Source organism: Purpureocillium takamizusanense, chromosome 12, assembly GCF_022605165.1.
Source record: "Purpureocillium takamizusanense chromosome 12, complete sequence".
Lineage (NCBI taxonomy): Eukaryota > Fungi > Ascomycota > Sordariomycetes > Hypocreales > Ophiocordycipitaceae > Purpureocillium > Purpureocillium takamizusanense.
In genome coordinates, this window is record NC_063079.1 from 33,629 (window position 1) to 57,362 (window position 23,734).

Sequence of the window (23,734 nt, forward strand, 5' to 3'; positions counted from 1 at the left end):
TTTTGCCAAACTCATTTTTCCAGCGTGGACAGCCCTGTACAGTCAAGTTAAACCCCGGTCCGAGAGATGAAGGGTGAATTATAGAGAACGCGTGCATTACCTGTGGATAGACGCCGATATATCGGTAATCCGAAGAGCTCTTTATGGACGAGTGCGCCGTGCCAGCCGGCAGGACGATGACGTCTCCCGCCTCGACATCTACTTCATCTCCAGAACCATCCTTTATCTTGCCTATCAATAGCGTCGAGTAACCGCGAAAGATACCTAAGGTTTGCGCCAAACAAGGCACTCAGCTCCGAGACAGCAAAAGCAGACATGATTCGAGTTACCATAGCATTCGTGGCTATTAGGGTGGAAGTGCCTAACATCTATATGGCCCCAAGTCCCCTATAGTAGCGCACGGAAGAGTCAACTACTCATGAGACATTTGAGAAGAAAGCCAGAATTGACAAGCAGAAATGAGGCTGGCTAATGATGAGCCATACCCTATGTTCCCATTTGTTTGCCGTGAGGAAGTGTTTTGCACTGTCTTCTGTCAGGGGCCGAGGCAGAGCGTTCTTATAGTGAAGAACCGGTAATGGGTTATTAGGTGCATCTCGGGTTGGTCTCAGGAAATGACAGCGAACTGATACAGCCATTATGGGAGCTGCTACTTCGTAGTGTGCCAGAGGATAGCTGCCCGGCCGCAAGCGAAGCCCATAACTCGAACTACGAAGTGCCTAGACGACCTTATGTACGCCTTCGGTTACCAGTGAGGTGGCGTCGAGCGCTCACGCAAGTGCAAACAGGATCGGCAGTCGCCATCAGCCAAACTGAACCCGGAGGCCGGTCCGTGTCCCGCCTTCCCCATGCCGAGTCCTACTAGGACCCAATTCCGGACCCACTCTGTCCCCCGCCTCCGCACAGCATCCCCAGATTTTCAGGGACGAGGTACTTACTTCGTCCGTAGCCGTCAAATCCGAGGTCGCGGGCGGTCGACCCAGGCTCACGTCCAACGGCCGTTCCTCTTTGGTGACCCAGGTGGGTTGCGGGCGGCCCGTGTGCCAAGACGTGCTCCTCTCCAAAAAGTTGCCCTCAACTTATATCAGCCGTCGACAAAGAGGCTCGGCCATTCCTTTTGCACCTCACAGCACCGACCGCGTATCTCTACGTCTGAGCCCACCATCTGGTTAATCGCTGGTGTCTATGAAGTACAACTAGCCGAATCCCAACAAGATGAAGAAGACGGCCCATGACAACGAAGCTCTGGCTGCAGCCATCGAGAAGCCGCAGGTCGATGGCGCATCCAGTCATTCTCAAAGTGGCTCGCCGGCTATAGACGATTCGCATGCGAACCTCGCTCGTGTTGATGACGCGATTGAAGCCATTGGCTGGGGCAAGTATCAGTGGCAGCTGGCCCTGACGTGCGGTTTCGGCTTTCTCGCAGACCAGGTGGGTATCATGAGTCTCAAGTCCCTCCATCTCCAAAGAGTTATAGCCGCGAGATCTAGTTCTAAACGCAGTGTGTTCACCAGATGTTGCTAGTGGCCATATCGGTCGTCACCCCTCAGGCATCTATGGAGTTCAGTCCCAAGTATGCAACTCTCTTGCCCACATCACTTTATGGCGGCCTCTTCGTGGGTGCTGTTGTTCTCGGGACACTAGCAGACAACTTTGGACGACGTCTTGTCTGGCAGCTTTCTATCTTTGGGGTCTCGATCTTCACCATGGTCGCGGGTAGCTCCTCTAGTTGGGCAGTGCTCAATTGGTGGGTGGCCTTGCTTTCATTCTTTGGTGGAGGTAATTGTAAGTGGACTTTGATACTCCGATCGTCGTTGACACATCGTTGTAACATTTTAAACCATTAGTGGCTATCGATCTTGCCATCCTCGCCGAGAGCATCCCCAGCCAGTGGTCCTTCATGTTATCAGGTCTAGCAACCCTTTGGGGCTTGGGAAACACAGTGAGTGGTCTCATTGGTAGGTGTCTCGTCACGAGCAAGCCATTACAGCCGGAACTATAGCTAATGTTCACCCACAGCATGGCCGTTGCTAGTTAACTTCGGATGCGTGGCAGGTTCAACGTCTGAGAATTGCTACAAATCCGCAAACATGGGCTGGCGATATCTATATATAACACTCGGTGGTCTTTGTCTGATCATGGCCTGCATTCGCGCTTTTGTACTCCGATCAAAAGAGTCTCCAAGGTGGTTAATTGCCACCGGCGAGATACAGCAGGCAGTAGACGTTCTTAACCATATCAGTGCTACAAATCACTCGGACTATAGCGTAACGGTAAATGATTTCATCCCGTCGACACGCAGTAAACGTCACACGAGGACCCTCAACCAGAACATTAAGCGACTCGGCATGCTATTTCATGGTTCGAAGAGGCTCCGGCTTATGATCGGCCTGGGTTTAATGTGGACTCTAATAGGGATCGCGTACTACTTTAGCTCATACCCCATAGCTTTGAAAGCCGCGCTAACGGCTAGCAGATATCCTCTTTATCTCGCCTTTCTCCCATACTATTTAGCAGCCAATGGTGCGGCTCTCGGTAACTCAAGCAATTATATCACATACCGCGACTTCGCCGTCTCCTCTGTCGTCGGCATCATCGGGCCCGCAATAAGCATGTACATGGTCTCTACGCGGCTTCGCTCTCGGATCTCTATAGCAATTACGGCCGCTGCTTGTGTTGCCTTCGCAGGTGCCTTCACTACTGTCAAGAGCGAAGCACAGAATCTCGCCTTCTCGTCAATGCTGGGCCTATGGCTTAACGCTGTCTATTCCATTATCTATGGGTGAGTTTGCCTAAAGTGCACGGTGTAGGAGCTATCCGCTCAAGGCAGAACGCTGATGAACTACCTACCCAGCTACACTCCCCAAGCTCTCGATGTTGAGCATCGCGGCCTCGGCGCCGGACTACTCATGTCAATGGCCCGTATTTCATCATTGTCCGCGCCCTTCATTGCCACGTTCGCCGATGTAAGGACATCCGCCCCAATTTGGGTGGCTTGCGGCTGCTATGGCGTCATCGGTCTGTCTGCCTTGATCTTGCCAGTGGATACCGCCATGTTCAGCCGAAAGAGCAAATGAATACAAGAGCAAGGACAAGGGAAACACTAGTGTGAGTACTGCAAGGCCTAGGGATATATTATAAAGATAGAGACCGTTCTACGCGCCAAAATTTGTGAACTCTGTCACTATTTCCTCGCCTTGTGTTTCTATGTATTGTCTGCTTTCGCTGGCTGGAGTGGTGCATGGGTCGATACTTTGTGTTATACGTACAAGATGATGTCACCTTTAGCAAAGAATATATGAAGCACGCGGAATAGAACCCTTGTACGGTATAAAGAGTGTGCCTTTACTATGGCGAAGACGAGATTGCTTCCACCTTGAGCAATTAGGTAGCAGGATCGTTACCACCCGGGATCATTTGCGTGTTGTGAACAGCTGTGGGGGAATTCGTACAAATAGTAAAGCAGTCATCAAGTAAAGAATTGGGGGTTCGCAAGCCAGGGTGAAGTCATTAATAGCAGCATTGGTCTGCAGGTAGGGGGAAATGGGTGATAACAATGACTCTATGCGCTGTCACCGCGTCAGCACGAATGATACGGTTTCCTTATACGCCGCTTCAGAATATAGTAACTCATGGCCATCTAGCTGATAATGCCTTTTGGCAGGCACAGTAATCCTTCCTATTTTCCTGTTCCTGACAAGCCATCTCCACTACATGGTTCCTCGACCTTTCTGGGTTCATTTGAGAGCTTAGTAGATATCGGAGTCTTTTCTTTCGCCGCGGCTCCCGACGCAGGTGCCTTGTCAATGTTGTTGAGGTAGCACTGCGGCAATGGCGGTCCTTTCCATAAGTAATAGCTTATGTCCGAGCCTTTTCGGGCGATGGTGTTTGCTGTCATGAACCATTCACGATCTTGAACTCCCAACGGGTCGAGCTCCGGGCTTTCGACCCAGGAGATCCCGTGGCCCCAGTATGCGTACCGGCTGCTTTCGTAGTTCCAGGCATAATCCTCCCAGCGGCCCTCGGAAAGGACTTGCATGTAATGGAGTGAGCTTCCTGGCCATAGTCCTGTGACATTTCCATCGATGCCCTTTTTGTCTACCATGGGTGTGAGCACTACAGCACAACATTAGGCCTGGTTTAGATGTATTCAGACTTACACCAGCTGCGACATGCTCCAGTCCATACCATGCCTTTCATTATAGACTGTGTATACGAAAAAAAGTCATTCTGGGCCTCGACCCGCACGTCGAACGACTTAATGCGCTCACGAAGCATTTTTCGCAGGATACGGATAAAATAGTCGCCAGTCGCTTCGAGAGAACCTAGCGGTCGATTAAGGCTCGCAATCATATCTTGAAGTCATGCTAATGGTTATTCTCGAAACCTACCCATGAGACTTCCGTTTGAGATCGGCGTGTTTGGTCCCAGAAAAATAAGGTAGTTAGGGAACCCAGAGACACCAGTGCCCATGTATGACACAGGCTCATCAGCCCAAAGATCCTGCAAATTGATGCCGTCAAGACCAATGATCGGGAAACGTGGCCTAAAAGACGTATTAAACCCAGTCGCGGCTACTAAGACATCTGCTTCATAAAGCTTTCCACCGGCGATGACCCCTATTTCTGTTATCTTGTCAACAGGATCGAGCACTGGCTCCACGTTGGGCTTCTGAATTGCCACGAGGAAGCTATCACCGGGATTAATTCTTCGGCAGCCCATTTCGAACTTGGGAATGAGTTGCTCCTGCAAGGCATGATCCTTGATGATCGATCTCATATGTGACTCCACCTTTGCGCGCATCGCCTTTTGCTCCAGGCTGTTCTTGATAAAAATGCGAAACATGCCGTTAAATTGGCCTTCCATTACCTTTCGAGCCTCAAGATAGCTATCTTCGTCCCATCTGAATGTTTCCTTTTCTTCCTCGCTATAGGCATGGCTTGCGGCAGTACCGGCTGTCAACGCAAAAGGCGGATAGATCCAGGATGGAGTTCGGATAAAGACCTGGACTTTTTCTGCCGTAGGTTGAATCTGAGGAAGAAGCTGAATGGAGCTAGCGCCAGCCCCGATGATGCCTATTCTCTTGTTCCTTAAATCAACAGACTGGTCCCAAGCAGCCGTATGTAGAATCTGGCCCGCGAATGTATCCAGGCCAGTGATCTCGGGCATCTTTGGGTTGTTCAGGATACCGCAGGCATTGATGAGGATCTCTGACTCCACACTCGGCCCATTCTCGACCTCCACTGTCCAAGTACAAGTCTCTGTGGACCATCGTGCAGATACGACCTTGCTATTGTAGGCGATGAAACGATCTAGATCGAAGTAGCGTACGACACCTTTCAAGTACGAGTTGATTTCCTGTGCGGAGACGTAGCTACCACGCACCACTGATGTCAGCTGATCTCCACCTGAATCTAGAAAGAAGTTGATAGAAAACGTAATCTTATTACAATTTTGACCAGTCTGGGTTGGGACAGAACGAGAATTGATAGCAATGTGATGGCACGTCGCAAGCACAGCCTGAGTATACTCAGCATTACCATAGGACCATTAGACAACCTCGACGTACTCACCCGGATATCTATTCTCATACCAGGTACCTCCTAATTCGGGAGATTTCTCGAAAATACGGAACTCAATGTACGGGTGTAGATGTTTTCTTAGTTTGTAGGCTTTGAGATCCATATGTCAGCATATAGAGCCTGGCTCGACGCACTCTGTGCTTTTCACTTACCTATAAGAATTCCAGAAAAGCTGGGTGCCGAAAAGAACTGTGAGCATATGCAGCCTTGGGAAATAAAAACGACGTACCCAGCTCCGATAATCGTACAGCGAAACCTCCTGGGCTTGGGTTCGTCTTGGTTTTCGTGCATAATGCTACGTAGGAATGCATATAGTGCAGTACGCTATCAACAGCCGTTATTCGCTCGACGATTTGCCCCCGTTGCTGCCGAGCACTCAGCCAAAACCATCGGTTATACCTAGTCCTACGGGAGCGGGGCAAGACCGGTGACCCGGACCGCCTCCGGTCCGAAGGGTCAGGCTTGTCTTGCTTTGAATCAGCGTGCAGCACCGTTTATACACTCTCTTGGCTTAGGCTAGCTCTACTTGTGGGGTGGGCACTTTGCCTTGAGGAACGCAGTGACGAAAGGACTCTATGGTCGGGGCTAGGTTTTGCGGCTTTCTAATTAGTGCTTTAGAGTTCTATTACGATTAGGTCCTTTTAGCCGTAGCTTATATAACTCGAGTATATATATCTTATTATATAATATATAATAGTTAAATATATATGCCTTTATAATATATATATATAGAGCTTACTTAGATAATAATATACGGCCTTAAATTTAAGAACTAGCGCTATAAGATAGTAATGAGCTATAAGATATATTATTATATAAACCCTATCTAAAAATTTTCTTCTAATCCGTTTTAATATTTAGATACCGTTATAAGATTATTAAGGGCTTTAACCCTAGGTTTTCTACTATAATAATAGTTAATAAAAGTATTAGTAATAATAATAATAGTCTTATTTATAGTAGTATAGGATAATAAAAAACTTATAGCTTTTATTATTATTAGCTTTAAAGCTATAACCGATATAATTATTAGCTTAAATATAAAGTATTAAGTAGTATTAGCTAGGGATATCTTATAGGGCGTAGCTATTACTATAATACTATTATTATAGGTAATTAATATCCTCTTAATAAAGGCAATAGAATTGATAGGCTTTAATATATAATAGTTAGACGAGGTAATTATAACTAAGGAAAGAGATAGTATTAAGGTCGGGATAGTAAGTCGGTTAATTTTAGTCTATTCGGTTTATAGTCGCTATTATTATCGCTATCGAAGAAGCTAATATTATATATTCGGTCCGAACTAGCTATTATATATCGTTATAGTATTAAGTACGACGATAGGAATAAATAAGAGAAGTTTATAAGACGATTAAGTAATTAGTTAATATTTAGTATTATTTTATATTTTAAAGATTAGAGAACTTACCGAGGGATATCTTAAGCGCGTTATATATAATCTTAGTTATAGATTTACGATTTATAATATATTAATTAATTCCGCTTAATTTTATTACTTAAAATAAGAGAGCTTTATAGGTATATAAAAAAATTTACGCTACTCTAATTAAAGACTTATACCTCCTATAGGTTATATAGCTAATAGTATATATAATTTAATATATCCGTTAATAATTATTAACTATTTATAGCTAATTATAATAGAGCGAAATAGAAGAGCTCTTTTTAGTACTTATATAATATCTCTATAGATTATTAGGATAGTATAAAATCTATATATTAAGCCCGCGGTATTTATATAAGATAAAGGGACGATAAAGTATATTAAGTCTATCTATTAAAGGCGTTAATATTTACTTTTAATTTTAAGTTATATAGTATTAAACTATAATTATTATTAATTAATATAGGTAGTTATATTAATACGTAGATTATATACTTATGAAATATACCTTAAAAGACGCGTTATAATATTCTAGCGGAAGTATTATATTAAAATAACTATATAAGTAAAGTAAGTTAAGAGGTTTATATTTTAAATTAGCTAAAAAGTAATATTCGTTTATATTAATATTAATATTTTCGCGAGGAAGATATAAAAAGCTCTATCTAGGGGAATAGTTTTTAGATTATAGTATAATAAGAATGCCTTATATTAAGGTAAGGTTATTTAAATCTAGATATAATAGAGTTAATTATAATTAAGATAAAAGTTAATAGTAAATAGAGTAATTAGTATCTAAAACTTAAGCGATAGAGCTCGATACGTTCTTAGGACCTAGACTCTATAGTATTAAGTAAGAAATAACGATTAAGTTTAGTATTCGGACCCTTAAGAACTTTATTACCTTTAGAAAAGCGTTTAGACTATAAAAATAATAATATCTATCGTAATTAATAATATAATATATTATTTATAATAATCGTAAGTTAAGTTAATAGCTAATATAGTATAATAAGGTTTAAAAGATAATATAAAATATAGAGATAGTTCCGATAAAGATATAATATATAGAAAAAGAGAGAAAGATAAGGGAAATAAGTAAGTATTAAAGGGAAGTTTTCCCTTTTCGTAATATAAAAGAAAGACTATATATTAATAGCCTATTATATACTAGAATAGTATCTATATATAATTAGCTATATTACCTAAGTAGTTAGTACTTACTTAATTTCCCTCTTATTATATTATAACTCTTAAATATATATTATAGGCTTATTAGAGTAATCTATAAGAAGTTATATATACTTATTAATATTGCCTAATATATTTACGGTCCTAATATTACTATCCTAATATAATTCTAAGTAAGTTATATAAATATCTTAAACCTTTAATACTAAACTAACTTATATAGTATATTATAGAACGAGACTAGAGGCGATCTAAATCGTCCTTTTTATAGATATTGTATATACGCTATTTACGAGAGAAATAATAATAAAATATTAATATTCTTTTACGTCTTACTATATCTTCTTTAATACCTTTCCTATAAACTACTATCTTTATTAAGTATCTTTCCCTCGGCTTTTAATATTAGTCTCTTAATATTAATTACTATTATTATACTTTTTAATTAGTGCCTTAATCGTTATACTATAATTTACCGCGTCTATTTATTTATACTTAGGATATATAGTAAAGTAGTAACTATATTCCTAGCTTAGGTATTAAATTACCTTTTTAAATAATATTTATCGGATCTAACTTAATATATTATATATATCTACTATATAGTTAATATAGTATATATATTAATATAATACTTTAGGTATCCTTAATAAAGGATATAATACTTAATAAGCTCGAAAAATAGGCTAAGGACCTAATATAACCTTTAATCTCGTTATCGTAGTAAATTTATAACGTACTATAGGGCCCCGGTCTTATATAGCCGCTAACTAGCGACGACTAAAAGATAGTCGAGATAATATATAAAGGGATTTTTCTTTCTAATATTATAAAGTTAAGAATAAACCTAAATATTTAGTTATATTAATATATATGCCCTTTATATATCGTATATATATATTCTTCCTAGCGCTTATAACTATACCTATCGAATTATAATATTACTTAATACTTCTAAACGCTTTTTTACCTCTAATATCTTTAATAATATATAATTATTAAGAAAGCCTTATAGCTAAACCTTCGAAATAAGTATAATATTATTTAAAGATCGGCACCTTAATAACTATATATAGAGGTTATATAGGTTATAAGCATTAGTAATTTCTTAACTAATAACTATATCTAAGATAACCCGCGCCCTATATAATTTAAGCTAAGCTCTAGATAGAGTATATCCTTAAACCTTATAGTTTATATATATAAAGGTAGTAATATAAGGAAGGCCTTTTTGGATAATATTACGATATTACTATAGGCGTTTTATCTAGTTTATCTTAATTATCGTATTATTCTTAATTAATAATATAGAACTAAGTAGTAAGCTAATAAACTAAAATAACTTTATTATATTACTTTTTAGAAGGATATTAATAAAAGGTCTAAGATAGAGTATTATAGATAATAATACCGAAAATACTATAATAGTCGAATCTAGAATAATCCTAATACTATAGTAACTCGCGCTATTAATAACCTTTAGACCCTAATATATATTTTAGTTAATAATTAAAGGTATATTAGGTATAAATATAAATATACCTAGAATTAGAATATCTATATTATCTCTTATTATTAATAGCTACTTTAAGTTATAGTTATTTAGAGTATTATCTTTATATTTATAAGAAGCTAGAAAAATATATATAAGACCGTTAGCCTAATATTAAAAAGCGATTATAGCTTTAAAGTTTAGATTCTATCGATTTCGATTAAGTAGAGTTATAGTGGTAATATCTATATCCTAAGAGATTCGTCTCGTTAAATCGTAATATCGAGTATTTAAGTAATCTAAATCTAAAGCGTTTTATTAATTATAGCGTATCTTAGATAATAAAATACGAAAGTCTTTATCGTTAGTTACTTATATCTATCTTAATTAGTATATACTGTATCTAGACGACTATTCTTAACTTACTTACTATATTAAAATAATTACTATAGAGAATTTATACTATAAACGGTATAACTCCTTATCTTTATATACGCGCCGAGCTTAGCTAATTAACTACCTCTTATTTATTAATAATACCGACCGTAGCCTAAGTAAAATAGATCTCTCTTATACTAGGCGAAATTAATAAAAATTACTAGCGAATATAATAATAGAGATACCTTTAAAATCTTCGTTATTTCCTTAAAGGAGACTGAGCTATTAATTAATTAAAAAGAGTATATATATACCTAATATACTAACCTTATTAATAATAAGAATACGCTTCTTCTCTTATATCGCTCGTAAAGGAATGTCGATAAATCGTTATTTAATACTATAGTATCGAGAATTAATACTATTAGAAGAATTAATACTTAATCGATAAGTAAAATAAATCGTAATACCGCTAATCTATATAGCTATAGTATTAAAAGTCGCTATAATAAGGAGTTAGTCTACCCTATTTAGGGTCTAGAATAATTAAGTAATGCCCTAAATTACTTAAGATTTACTAATTCCCCCTTCCCCTCTTAAAAATATATATAATTATTTAATCTTACTATCCCTTATATTCTTAATTATATCTAGCTATTAATAAATAATTAATAATATAATATATTATTCTTTATTTAGTCCTAATCTTTTTATAATCTAGTTCCTAAGACTAAAATAGGACTTAAAAGGCGCGAGTATAACCGATATATTTAAGCCGTTATAATACGTTCTACCTTAATCGGTCCGTTTTAGATCCCTAATATTAATTAAGTCTTCTCCGAAACCTACGAAAACTTAACTCTAGATATAAGATTTATACTTAGTTATACCTTAGGCGGTAAGGTCTTCTATACTTTATATAGATTCTTTAATATCCCGAGACGCTTTTCTTTATTATGCCTTAATATTAAGTAAATCCCCTTAGCTAGGTAATGCCGACCTTTAGTTTTTAATCTTAATTTAATTTGGATTAATAATTAAATTAATTAATTTAGATTATCGACCTTTAAATATAAATAGAACCGAGATTATAGAATATATTAAAGCCGACTTAATAGTAATTTAGTTACTTATTATTGCCTATTTAAAAATATAGATTAACCGACTTATTTTAGGGACTACTTTAATTTCGTAATCTATTCTATTATTAATATCCTTTACTTTATTTAAGTCTATATTATTAAAGATACCGATATTACTTTTCCTAATAGATTCTAAACTTCCCTATTATTTAGTATCCTGCTTTATATCCTCTATCAAATAACGTAAGAGATTAATATTATATGATAGATAATATAGACGTATAGAAAGTCGTTATTTAAATCCGAACTAAATATCGTTAAAGTCGCTAATATTAATCTATATAAATTATTCCTATAGTATAAATAATCCTAAATATTAAATAGTAGCTCTATTAGAACCCGCATTAATATTAATAAGCGATTAAATAGCTAATAAATAATAGAATATACTTCTAGATATACCTATTATCTTCCTCTAAATTAAAATCCCTATATAGCTAACCCTTAAGCGATATTATTTAAATACTCTATATCGATTTTACTTTTTACAACTATTAAGAGTTAATATCTTAAGATATATTAAATAGTAAAATATATAACCTACCTATCTTATTACGCTTTAAAATAATAGATATATAAGAAATATAGTTATATAGGCAAAAATAACGAAGTAAATCCCTATAATACGAATATCCTTTTAGATATATAATCTTTTAGTAACCCTAATAGATAAAAATATCTACCCCTTCTTTATCTTCGTTTCTAATATAACTAGCTTCTCTAAGAAAAAGCTAATACCTTTATACCTCTTAATATAGCCGAGAGGTATTTAGATATACCGAGAGGTATTTAGATATACCTATTTTTATATACTATAATACTCTATATTATAGTTTAATAAATGCGAAATAACCTTTACTTACGATAAAGATTTCTCTGTAAAAATTCGATTAGCTACCTATATTAAAAATTATTATATTAAGTTAGCTTTCGCTATATTAATAAAAGATCTAGATCTTTTATATTCCCTAGACTTAATAAGCCTAATAAAGCTCGCTACGATAATAAGACGCTTTAAGATTAAGTCCTTAATCTTTATAGCGTAATTTATTATATAATAAACTAAAGATAAAGACTTATAACTTATTATAATAAACGATACGTTATAATTATAATATAGTCCTATAGCTATAGCTTAGTTTTAACGATTAACTATACTATAGGAATAGCGGATTCGAATTACGCTATCTTTATAATTAGTCTTAAATACTATCGCCTATAATATATTAAACCGATATCGTCGACTAGACCGCGAAATATTTATAAAAGAATATTTTATATATATTAGAGTATATATATATATCTATAAAGACTTAGTATAGAAATATACCTTATCTTTAAATATAGTATCTAAATTATTAAATAATATAAATATATCGTTATATATTAAACGGTTACGTCTATATATTTATAAACGATCTATATCTAAATCCTAGAATAATAGTTAGTAACTATTATTATAAACCTAATATTAGATAATAACTTACCTCGTAAAAAATACTATCTATATAATCTATAATATATTATCGTAATAAAACTAATTATTTAGATTCTAAATTAGAAAGTAAATTTATAAAATATAAATTCCCTTTTAACTATAATAACCTATATAAATAGAGGGTATTACGATTATTTATTTTAACTATATTAAAATATTATTTAATACGACTAAATATATTAAAATGCTTAATATAAATATACTCTTAGAAAAAGAGCTCTATTTCCTAATAGAAAAAAAATACTAAGCTAACTAGATCTCTAATAGCTAATTTTACCTTACTATACCTATTACGTAATTCTATTAATATTACTTTAGTAATACTTAATAAATAGTTTAGTTAATATATAATTAATTATAATTTAACTAAATTAATAATATCGTTTAGGCTAATAGTAAACTAAATATAAGGCAACCTATATTATATAATAAGAGACTTAATCCTTTAATGTATTGCTAAATGACGTTCCCTCGATATTAGCTACTGAAACCTATATAACGAAAGACTCTTTAATAGCTTTATTACTATTGGATTATCTAGGTTATTCCCCCTATTAAGACTCGTAATAATATAATCTAGGTAGTCGCTAGTTAGTTATTATATTAAACGCTTAACTACCGGAAATATTCTTTATTTTATACTTAATATATTAACTTTCTAATTCCTTAATCGTACCTCTATATTAAATATTAAGAATACGAAAATATAATATAAACTAAATCGATTATTACGACGAAAAAGAAAGCTATAAGCCTACCTTAATAAAGTTATATTCTGACTAATTAATAAGTATAATCCCTTAAGTATACTATATTAAGGCCGATAACTTAAACTTATATTTAGTATATTCTCGTTAATTACTTATAGTCTATTAAATCTAAACGGAAATAATAATAAAAAGGCCTTTATAAAGAAGAAAGGATCTAAATAATTAGTAGATTAATTACCTAACCTAATAAATATATATAGATTAGTAATATTATTAATAATAATACCTATATATATAGACTCCTCTTAGGCTATACCTATATGAATTTATTTTAGTTTCTTTACTACTATAGTATTAGGAATCTTATCTATAGAAAATATCTTATTAAAGACGGTTTTATATATATACTCGATATCTTTAATAGGCCTTTCTTTAGAATTAATATTATCTATTTCTAAAATATCGTTAGTATTACCTAATAGATCTTAAAGTAAAGAGATTACTTAATTAATATTTATTATATATTACTCCTCTAGGCTTTATTCTTTAGTAAATATAATTACCCTTAAGTAAGCTCGTTTTACTACCGATAGTTCTATATAATTAAGTCGACTATATATAATATTAAGAACGCCTATCGTTAATACCTCTTAACTATCTAACTCCCTTTAATTAACCTTAATATTAGTATAATAGTAATTATATCGTATTAGCTAATATAAAGCCTACTTAACTATTCGTTAGTAAATAAATAGTAATTTTAATAAATTATAGCGCTTTAGCTTTAACTTCCTATATTAATATATATATATATCGTTTAATACCCGCATTAATAGGTATAGTAAGACCTTAATTATTAGATATTCTATATTATTTAGAAAAACTAAAATATAGCCTTTAATATATCTCCGATAATGACTAGACTCTTTACTATTATTTAATAAATTAAACTTTATAATTATCCTAAAATATAAGTTTAACGAAATTAGCCTTTCCTCTATAGGAGTTAGACTATCTAACTCTAGAGGAAAACTATACTTATACCTTAACTAGGCATAGATTAGACTATATAGTAAGACTTTACCTTAAATCTAACTCCTATAATACTCCTTATAAAATATTATATTATTACCTATTAGAAAATACTTAATATAATATCCTAGAACTATTATTAACCTATTTATAATAATAAACTTATTAATAAAATTATCTTATAATATTAACTTTAAATTAATATAACTAAATATACGATAATATATTCGATAATATTAAATAAGTAAAGTATTAAGGTTATAAAAAGACTAATAAAACCGCTTTATAACCGATACTTTTATCTCTTTTATAATAGGGGTATACTATATATAAGAATCCGAGGTATATTACTTTATAGTAAATTTCTTATCTAGATAACGATATAACTACTTTACGTATATAATAATAAAATTAGATCTAGACGTATTTAATCTTAGTCCCGGGCCTTTAGATACTATCCTATACTTATGTATTTAACTTATTATTAATAAATTTATTAAAGTAGGTAATAATATAAATAGATTAAAGTCTATACTCTCTATATTAATATATTACCTTATTAATAAAATAGTATTCTCCCTAAAGCCTAGTCTATGTTAGATCTACCTTATAGATAATTTAATAGACTTAGATTTAAGGCGCCTATATCGCCGACGATAATGACCCCGATTATTATATCTTAACTTAAAAACTAAATCGGGGGACTATTTAAGTATAGAATAAGAATTTTAAGTATTACTATTTACTTATAATTAATATACTCTATAGTCTATAATGGATTATAAGTATATACCTTTCCCTTAATAATATCTTATTATAAATATAGAATATAAAGTATATTATTAATGCTTTACTAATATACCTTTTATTAATAAAATACGATTCTAATATATAAATACTACCGAGCCTAATATATTATAAAGGAAAAAGTAAAAGTTTAGAACTTATTACGTATATTACTACTATTATATACCTTAGGATAATCTTAATAATAATATCCTATAATATATATTATTTGCATTAATAAAATATAATAAGTCCTATTCTATAATATATATTTAGCTAATATAATTCCTCCTAGATAAATTCTAATTATAGTATATCCTATATCTATTAATAATTAATACTATATTATAACTATATTCCTTTATTAACTAACTACCTAAAGTTAAACTAACTAGACTATTAATATTATATAAATACTATATAATTAAATAATATTAATAGCTTAGTATAAATAATATACTCTATATAATATATATATAGTTATTAATCGGACGATATTACTAATATTTAGAAACTTAATATAATCTAAGGCTAAGCTCTAAAGCTTAATAGATATAGATTAGAGTACTAAATTATAACTAACCTATTATATTACTATCTTATTTAATAATAATATAACTATAAATAACTATAACTATAAGAAACTTAACTATTATATACCTTATAACTACCCTCGTAACTAAACTACTAATATATTTCTTATAAAAGACGACTATTATACCTAATATAAAACTATATACTATCCTTATAATCTAATACTAATAATAATTATAGCTAAGTATCTATAATATATACGATAAAGATATAAAAATAAATAAATAACTAACTAACTATTAATATATCTAATTAAGAGTTATAGTATACCCTACCTTTAACCCTATATAATAGCTCGATTCCTAGAGAGGAGCTAAAGGCGAGATAATACTTTCCGTATTTATTTAACCTCTTCGATCCCTAATAACCTTTTTCTCTATTCTAAAATATTATATTAAATACCTTAATACTAAAATAATAGCTCGACTTATTCTATTAATACTAAGATAGATAATATATAATTAATATACCTATCTCTAACTTATTAATAATAATAATATAATAGAAATCCTACTTAATCTTAATATTAACCTATTCGGTAAGAATATTATATTACTAGAATAGTAAGATTAATAGTTTTACGTTAATAGTTACTTCTACCTATATATAATTACTTAATATATTATAAATATCGATAGCCTTAAATAGGAAGTTAAATAGATATATAAATATAGTATCCTTAGTCTTATAGTCTAAGACTAGGGCTTTTAATTATATATTATAATACTTATATTAATTTAATTAAGGCTAATATAATAGTATTATAAAATTAATCCTTACTTAATCGAATCTATACTATACCTTAAGATTATATTAAATATTAATTTCGCTAGTTCTATCCTTAGATTTAATATAGACTTACTAAATAAGGATAATATAAGCTTAGGCTTCGATATTAATTAATATAAATACTATAGTTTTATATAACTTATTACTTTTCTTTAACTTAATAATCCTAATAGCCTATTAGCGTATAAATACTACCTATTTTAAGTCTTTATTATATAGCCTATCTACTCTAGACTATAGACTAATCTTTATAAAAAGTATATAAAGTAAAGTATATTATTATTTTAACCGAATACTTAATACTCTTATTTAGGAAAAGTAATTAGTATACTTAACTATAATCTCTTAAAATACTTATTATTAAAACTCTAAGACTATATTTTTATTATCGTCCCGGATATATAGAACTTTATCGATAAAGGTTAATTAAATTAGGGATAACTAATATACTTATAAAGTAGTCTATTACTATAAACTCTAAGTATATCTATATAGAGTATATACGATTAGGTTTAGAGATAATTTATTACCTTAATATAAGAGCTAGCTCTTATAGATGAGGATACTCTAATAGCTTAATCTATAGAATATAACCTAGAAACTCTAATAAGACTATAGAGATAAGCACCCTAGTTAGTTAACTAGACCCCTATTAAAAAGGTTTATATACCCCTACGTTTAAGAAACTTATTACTAATAATATACGTATATATAAGCCTAGATAATATAAGTAATAAGAACTTAAAAGTAAGTACCCTATACTAAACTAATCGAATATTATTATATTAAATATATAGATCTATTTTAATAGAAAAAGGACTTAGTCTAGTAATGAATTAATTTATCTCTTACCGTTCCTTAAGGCTTTAGTATATAAGGCCCCTTGCCTTATATTACCCTATATAGTAATAGCGAACTTATCCGACTTAAGCATCGCTACTCTCCTATATTCCCCTAGTCTTAGAAGTAACTATTAAGGATTTCGCTAATATACCTATAAAACTACTATTAACGCCGCTTAATATTAAGTATAGCTTTACGCTATAAGCGGCAATAGCGACTTAAATAGCTCTAGATATATTAAAAGAGGCACTATTATTACCCTTTCGAACCGAACTAAGCTCTAGCTCGCTAGCTAATCTTTAGAGAGGCGCTAGGTAGGCTTAACTATACTATATGCTATAGAAAGATATTACGGACTTCCCGTCCCTCCGATTAGGTCTATACCGCAATATTATTACTAATAATAGTAATAGTAGCTACCTAGGAGCTATATAGAATGCCCTTAGCGCGCGCCGAGAGACGCCTATAGCGATATAGGCTAGTAATAACGAAGACGACCCGTTTTAGAGCTAGGTAATAAGCTAGGCGCCTATTACGATAGGAGGTACGGTAGCTAAATTAATCCATAAGTACTAAACCTATACGTAAGTAAAGCTCGACGTACTATAGGCCTTTATATAGGCCTTCGATTAAATAGCTAAGAGCTTCGACTATAATATCTAGCGCTATATAGTAGAGGATTTTTTAAATAGCTTCCTAAAGTACTAAGAAGTAGTTCTCGCTAGGGACTATATTAGACCCCTTCGACTATAATACTTACCTACCCTAATAGAATACGGTAGCCTTAATAGCTCGGTATATAATCTAAATAAAGGAAGCGTATTATAGACCTATATATCGGCAGCCCGGCAGGGATTATAGCAGACCCCTATTATAGCCCGAGCTAGACTTAAGACGACCTATTAGGCCCCCCCTATTAAGGAAGAAGCTAGGGTACTAATTAAACTTAATAAAGGCGCCTTAAGGCAGGTCTTGCCCTATGCTATCTAATAATACTTAGTAAAATAGTTAGGGCTAGCCGTTAATAATATTATTGCCTATAACCTAATGAAGATAGGCTAGGTAGTATAGACTAATAGCTTAATAGCCCGGGATAAGATTATAGCCTATAAAATAAGCTAGGCTTTATAGATCGGAGCGATAATAATAAAGAAGCACTAGAAATAGCACTTCTATATAGTGCTAGGCGTCCTTAGGGTCCTCTAGGGCCTATAGGATAGCTAGCTATAGGAAGAGGCTACGATAGAGGAAGTAAGGGCATAAATAGGCTAAGAGCTACTCTAGATCTATACCTTAAGGTATAACGACCTAATAGCTAGTAATATTCTTACCGTTATAGTAATATTAGTAGAGTAGATATAGAAAAGCTAGCGGCTCTTTAGCTATAGCGAGGTAGCTAGACTTATTACGAAGCTATTAATACCTAAGTAATGCCCTAACTGCTATAACTTCTATATTAGGACCTACTATACTAGATAGGCCCGCTATAGAAACTATAGTCGTTTTAATACTTATGACTTTACGAGCTATAGCCGGCTTAAGTAGTGCATTAATTACCTTACGCCTATACTTAGTAGTTATAAGTAATGCCTAGTATACCTCGTTAAGATTAACGATAACTATATAGCCTAGACGAAGAGATAATAAGTTATTATTAAGTTAGTTAGAGTACGAGCCTTCTATATAGCTAACTAAGAGCTTTAGATAGGGCGCCTAGTCTTAAGTAGCCTAATAGTTAAATTACTAACCTTATTTACGCTAGTATAAGTATTAGAGCTCTTAAGGCTACTAATAACTACATCCTTGCCGACTAAGAGACATAGGACCTTAAGTAGACTTATTTAGCGTATTAATAAATAATTATATATAATATTAAGGCTATAGTAGATATAGTACCTTATAGGTGTTTTAAGCTAACGTTAGTAACTATAGCCTTAGCTATAATATAGCATTAGCTCTCGCCGACGAAAGTAAATTTAATATAATATTAATCTAAGAACCTTAAATAGCCTATAACGTAATTATAACTAAGTCTTATAGGTCCTATAGCGCTTACCTAACTAGCGTATAGACTTATTAAGACAATAAGATTAGAGCTATTATATGCGTCCGTAAGAGCCTATACCTTACGGCTATATAGCTATAGCTAGAACTAACTTACTATATCGTCTAGCTAAAAGTTAATAGCATTACTATAGTTAATATTTATAGGCCCCCGACTAAGGACGGGCCCCTCGATATTATACTCTACTATTAAGTCCCGGCCTAGGCTCTTATAATAAGAGATTTTAACGTAATATACTATTCCTAGTAACTAAGAGTAACTATTAGGAATAAGGGCACTAATATAGCTAAATAGGCCGCGTAAGTAGACCTAACGGTATTAAACTTATTAAGAGAGTCGACCTATAATAGGGGCAATACCCTAGACCTAGTTTTTAATAATATTATAGTAATAAATATAGAGGTTAAATAATACCTTAACGTTATAGTAGACTATAGAACGTTAATTACGATACTACCTAGGCTAGATATATATAGCCTAATTATATAGCGGCTATAAGTTACGACGGAAGAGGAGCTTAAGCGCTTCTAGGCCTATGCCTATGCCGTAATACTATATATCTAGCTATTATTACGATAGCCTATAGAGGAGCGACTAGACTAATAGGCATTAGATATTACCGAGATACTTTAAGCTGCTATAGAAGCTATAAGATAAGTCCCGAAAGCCTAGCTTAGAGGGATAGTCTAGTAGAATAATAGCTATAGCTAAGCTAGGCTACTATATAATAGCGCTAGGACTATAGTATGCCTTAGGCTTAAATATAGCTAGTAAGAGACCTAGAAGTCATTCTAGAAGACGGTAAGGAAGGCTAAGAGGGATTACTAAAGGGATATTATCGAGAGCGCTAGCGATAACTAGAAGATATATAAGGTAATACGCTAGACTAAGAAGGGTAGCGCTTTCTAGGCGCTACCGCTATAAGTAAGAGACTAAGTCTATATTATACCGATAAATAAAGCTAACGTACTTTAACGAACCTTATTAAAGCGGAAAGACGGCTCTAATAACTACTTAATAGCTAGCGCATAACCTATACGCTAGCTTACGGTCGAGCTTATAGTTATACTAATAGAAGCTAAGTATTATTACGTAAGGATAGGCAATACGTCCTTAAGTACTAACGGTATTACGGTCCGGCTACTATAGTATGCCTAGCTAGCTATTAAAGAGTTAGTAAGAGATCTATACTAAAAGTATCTCTATAAAAGCTATTACCCCTATCTATACTAGATAGTAGAAGTAATATTATTACTTAAGCTAAGTAAGCGTAACTAAAGCAAGCCTAAGGCCTAAAGACCGATTTTACTACTTAGCTACTTAAGTAAGGGACTAAAATAGCTAATAGCCTAGTATATAGCCTAAGTAGCAACTATATAAGATATACTTAGCCTATAATAGGTAAGAGCCTTACTAAAGAGGTTAATACTAGACCTAACGACCGCTATTATATACGATATCGAGATAGCGCTTACGGTAGGTAAGGTTACTACCTTACTAACTATAGATATATAGGGCGCATTCGATTACGTCTAGCATAAAAGACTTACGCTTAGGCTCTAGGAATAAGGCTAGCTATAGTAAGTAGTTAGCTAGGCGGATGCCTTTATAAGTAAGAGATAGGCTGCCGTCCGCTATAAAGATATCCGAATATAAGAGGAACTACTTAATTATAGGCTACCCTAAGGGTCCCCTACCTCGCTAATACTCTTCCTATTATATACGGAACCTATCTTTAGACTAAGGCAATAAAAGCACTATTTCGGGTATATTAATAATATAGCTATACTATATATTAGCGACGACCTCTGCACTATAGCTACCTAAGCTACCGGGTCGGCCTAGGAGCTAATTAGCTAGGGCAATAAAAACGGTATTAACTTCGACCTTACTAAATCTAAAGCTATATACTTTAGTAAGCGCCTAGATAATAATAACCTAAGCGTTAAGTACTAAGGTAAGGATATTACGCCGCCGGTAATAGCTATACGCTAGCTAGGGGTCTGGTTCGATAAGAAGCTTTCCTTTAAGACCTATATAGAAATATAGGCTACTAAAGGGCATAGACTTATAACCTTCCTCTAGAGCCTAGGGAACTTATAGAGGGGCCCGCTAGCCAATACTACCTAGCGGGCGATCCTTACCTATATAATCCTAATGCTCTACTATAGCGCTAGTATATAATACCTAAGATAAGAGAAGCTCTCTACTCGCTACCCTTATAAGCTTATTAATATATAAGCATAAGGATATATTAAGAAGCTATAAATAATACTTAATATCGGGCTTAAAGTAATACTACCGGTCTAGAAAACGACCCTAATAGCTATACTATATCGAAAAGCTAGTATAGCACTTATTAACGTAATGCTTAACTTAATATATAGAATAGTAGCTATATGCCTCGGCATACTAGACTACCGATACCCCCTAGTATAGAGACTCCCTTAATAGGTAATATATACCGCATAATAAGCTATACTATAATATAATACTATTAAACGATAGTTCTTTATATATAGAGAATATAAAGCTATTATATAGTTCGAGAGGCTTATCGTAAAGAGCCCTACGAACCCGAGAACTAGACCTAGACTCCTCCGCCCTAGGCCCTCTATTACCGACCTAACGTAAGGCTAAGATAAGATATAGGCTATAAGGAGCTTTTACGTATAGTACCGATAGCTACTAGCCGGCATTACTACTATCTTTACAAACGGTTCCTAAGCTAACGGAGCTATGGGCTATAGCTATAGCGTTATAAGAGATAGCGTCGAGGTTGCCTCTAGCTCCTACTAGCTCGGATAGGTAGAAGTCTTCGATATAGAGGTCGAAAGTGCCCTAGCTAGCCTCTAAGTAGCTATAGACCTAGGGCTCGGTTAGTAAGCTATAGTCTATCTCGATAATATAGTAGCTATATAGGCTATTATATACTAAGCGTCCGATTCCTCCTAAGTAGTAGCGTTATCCTTTTAATGCCTTACTTAAGCTATAGGCATATAAGCCTATTAGTGCCCAGGCTACTATAATATCTTAGGCAATAAAAGAGTAGACTAACTAGCAAAAGCTAATATAGCGCTCCTATTATTATACCTACTACCGCTACCTATAGTAGTATACTTACGATAGTAGGCCTATTAGTAAATTAAGACGGACTTCTCTAACTAATAGTAAATAGCAATATATACCGTCTTAGACTACTATAGAGACCTTAACCTTCCGGTAAGGCTTAGCTACCTACTAGAACTCTAAGCTTAACGTACCGAACTATATTATCTCTTAGTAATATAGATAGCATATAGAGACTTTATAGCCTATTATAAACGATTTAATTATAGTAACTCCTATAATATCTACTTATATAGGCGGAGGAAATTACTTAACTACCTTCTTTACTACTAGAAAATATACGTTAATAATAGGCTAAAGCTAACTCCTTTAGCTATTAATGCGTTCTACTAGGCAATAAGTATAGACTAGAGTCGCTATTTATGCCTAGCCTAGGAATTAGGGTTCTTTAATAGGATTTGCCTACGATATTAGGCATAGGCAATAGTATAGTTAATACTACGCCGCGGTATATCCCTTCCTTATTTTTCTTATATCTTTCTTCTTCCGGCCGGCTATATAGTTCCTTAGGACTATAATATAGTTAATATTAATAGTATAAGCTTAGCGATATACTTATACCGATACTAAGAAGACGGTACCTATATAATACTAAAGAACCGAAAGTAATATAGCGGGCTAATACCCGCGCCTTTTAAACCCGCTAATAGGGGAATAGGCCTAGAAAGTAATGCCCTAAAGGCCCCGAATAGCTAGATATAGAAGCATAGTTATAGGTATAGCAGACGGAGGAGAGCTATCTTAATACCTAGTAAGGTGGCCCCTTTTGACCCCTGCAAAAAGCAGGCAAGGCGCGTCTCGCGACGCGATAGGCCCACTATATATATCCCTAGCCTAGCGCGTCTTTCGCCCCGACGGGGCTAGCCTAGACGTTAAACGCCATAATAATAATAATAATAATAATAACCGACTTAGGCATGTAAAATATCCGAGATTGCTCCGCGTCCGATGTCGCCAAGCAACCATTCGTTGGTGCCTTGTTATTCTTACCCCGGGGCCGTAAATTTCTGGCGCTTGGACACGGTAAAGGACAGCTGATCTTCCGGGCCCAGTAATTGAGCCATACATGTCACTTAAAGCAAGGCTCACCAACTG

At 33.8% G+C, this 23,734-nt stretch overlaps 2 protein-coding genes across 2 annotated transcripts; one reads left to right on the plus strand and one right to left on the minus strand.

The window, feature by feature from the left end:
• Positions 1 to 1,215: 1,215 nt before the first annotated feature.
• Positions 1,216 to 3,164, plus strand: JDV02_010236 (uncharacterized protein; the record flags this gene model as incomplete). The annotated part of the gene is made up of 4 exons (XM_047991964.1): positions 1,216 to 1,431; positions 1,515 to 1,573; positions 2,477 to 2,782; positions 2,855 to 3,164. 4 exons carry the CDS (start codon positions 1,216 to 1,218, stop codon positions 3,075 to 3,077), a joined length of 804 nt encoding a protein of 267 aa, XP_047847977.1. The 3' UTR covers positions 3,078 to 3,164.
• Positions 3,165 to 4,374: 1,210 nt separating this feature from the next.
• JDV02_010237 (uncharacterized protein) lies at positions 4,375 to 5,781 on the minus strand (the record flags this gene model as incomplete). The annotated part of the gene is made up of 2 exons (XM_047991965.1): positions 4,375 to 5,358; positions 5,773 to 5,781. 2 exons carry the CDS (start codon positions 5,779 to 5,781, stop codon positions 4,375 to 4,377), a joined length of 993 nt encoding a protein of 330 aa, XP_047847978.1.
• Positions 5,782 to 23,734: the final 17,953 nt, after the last annotated feature.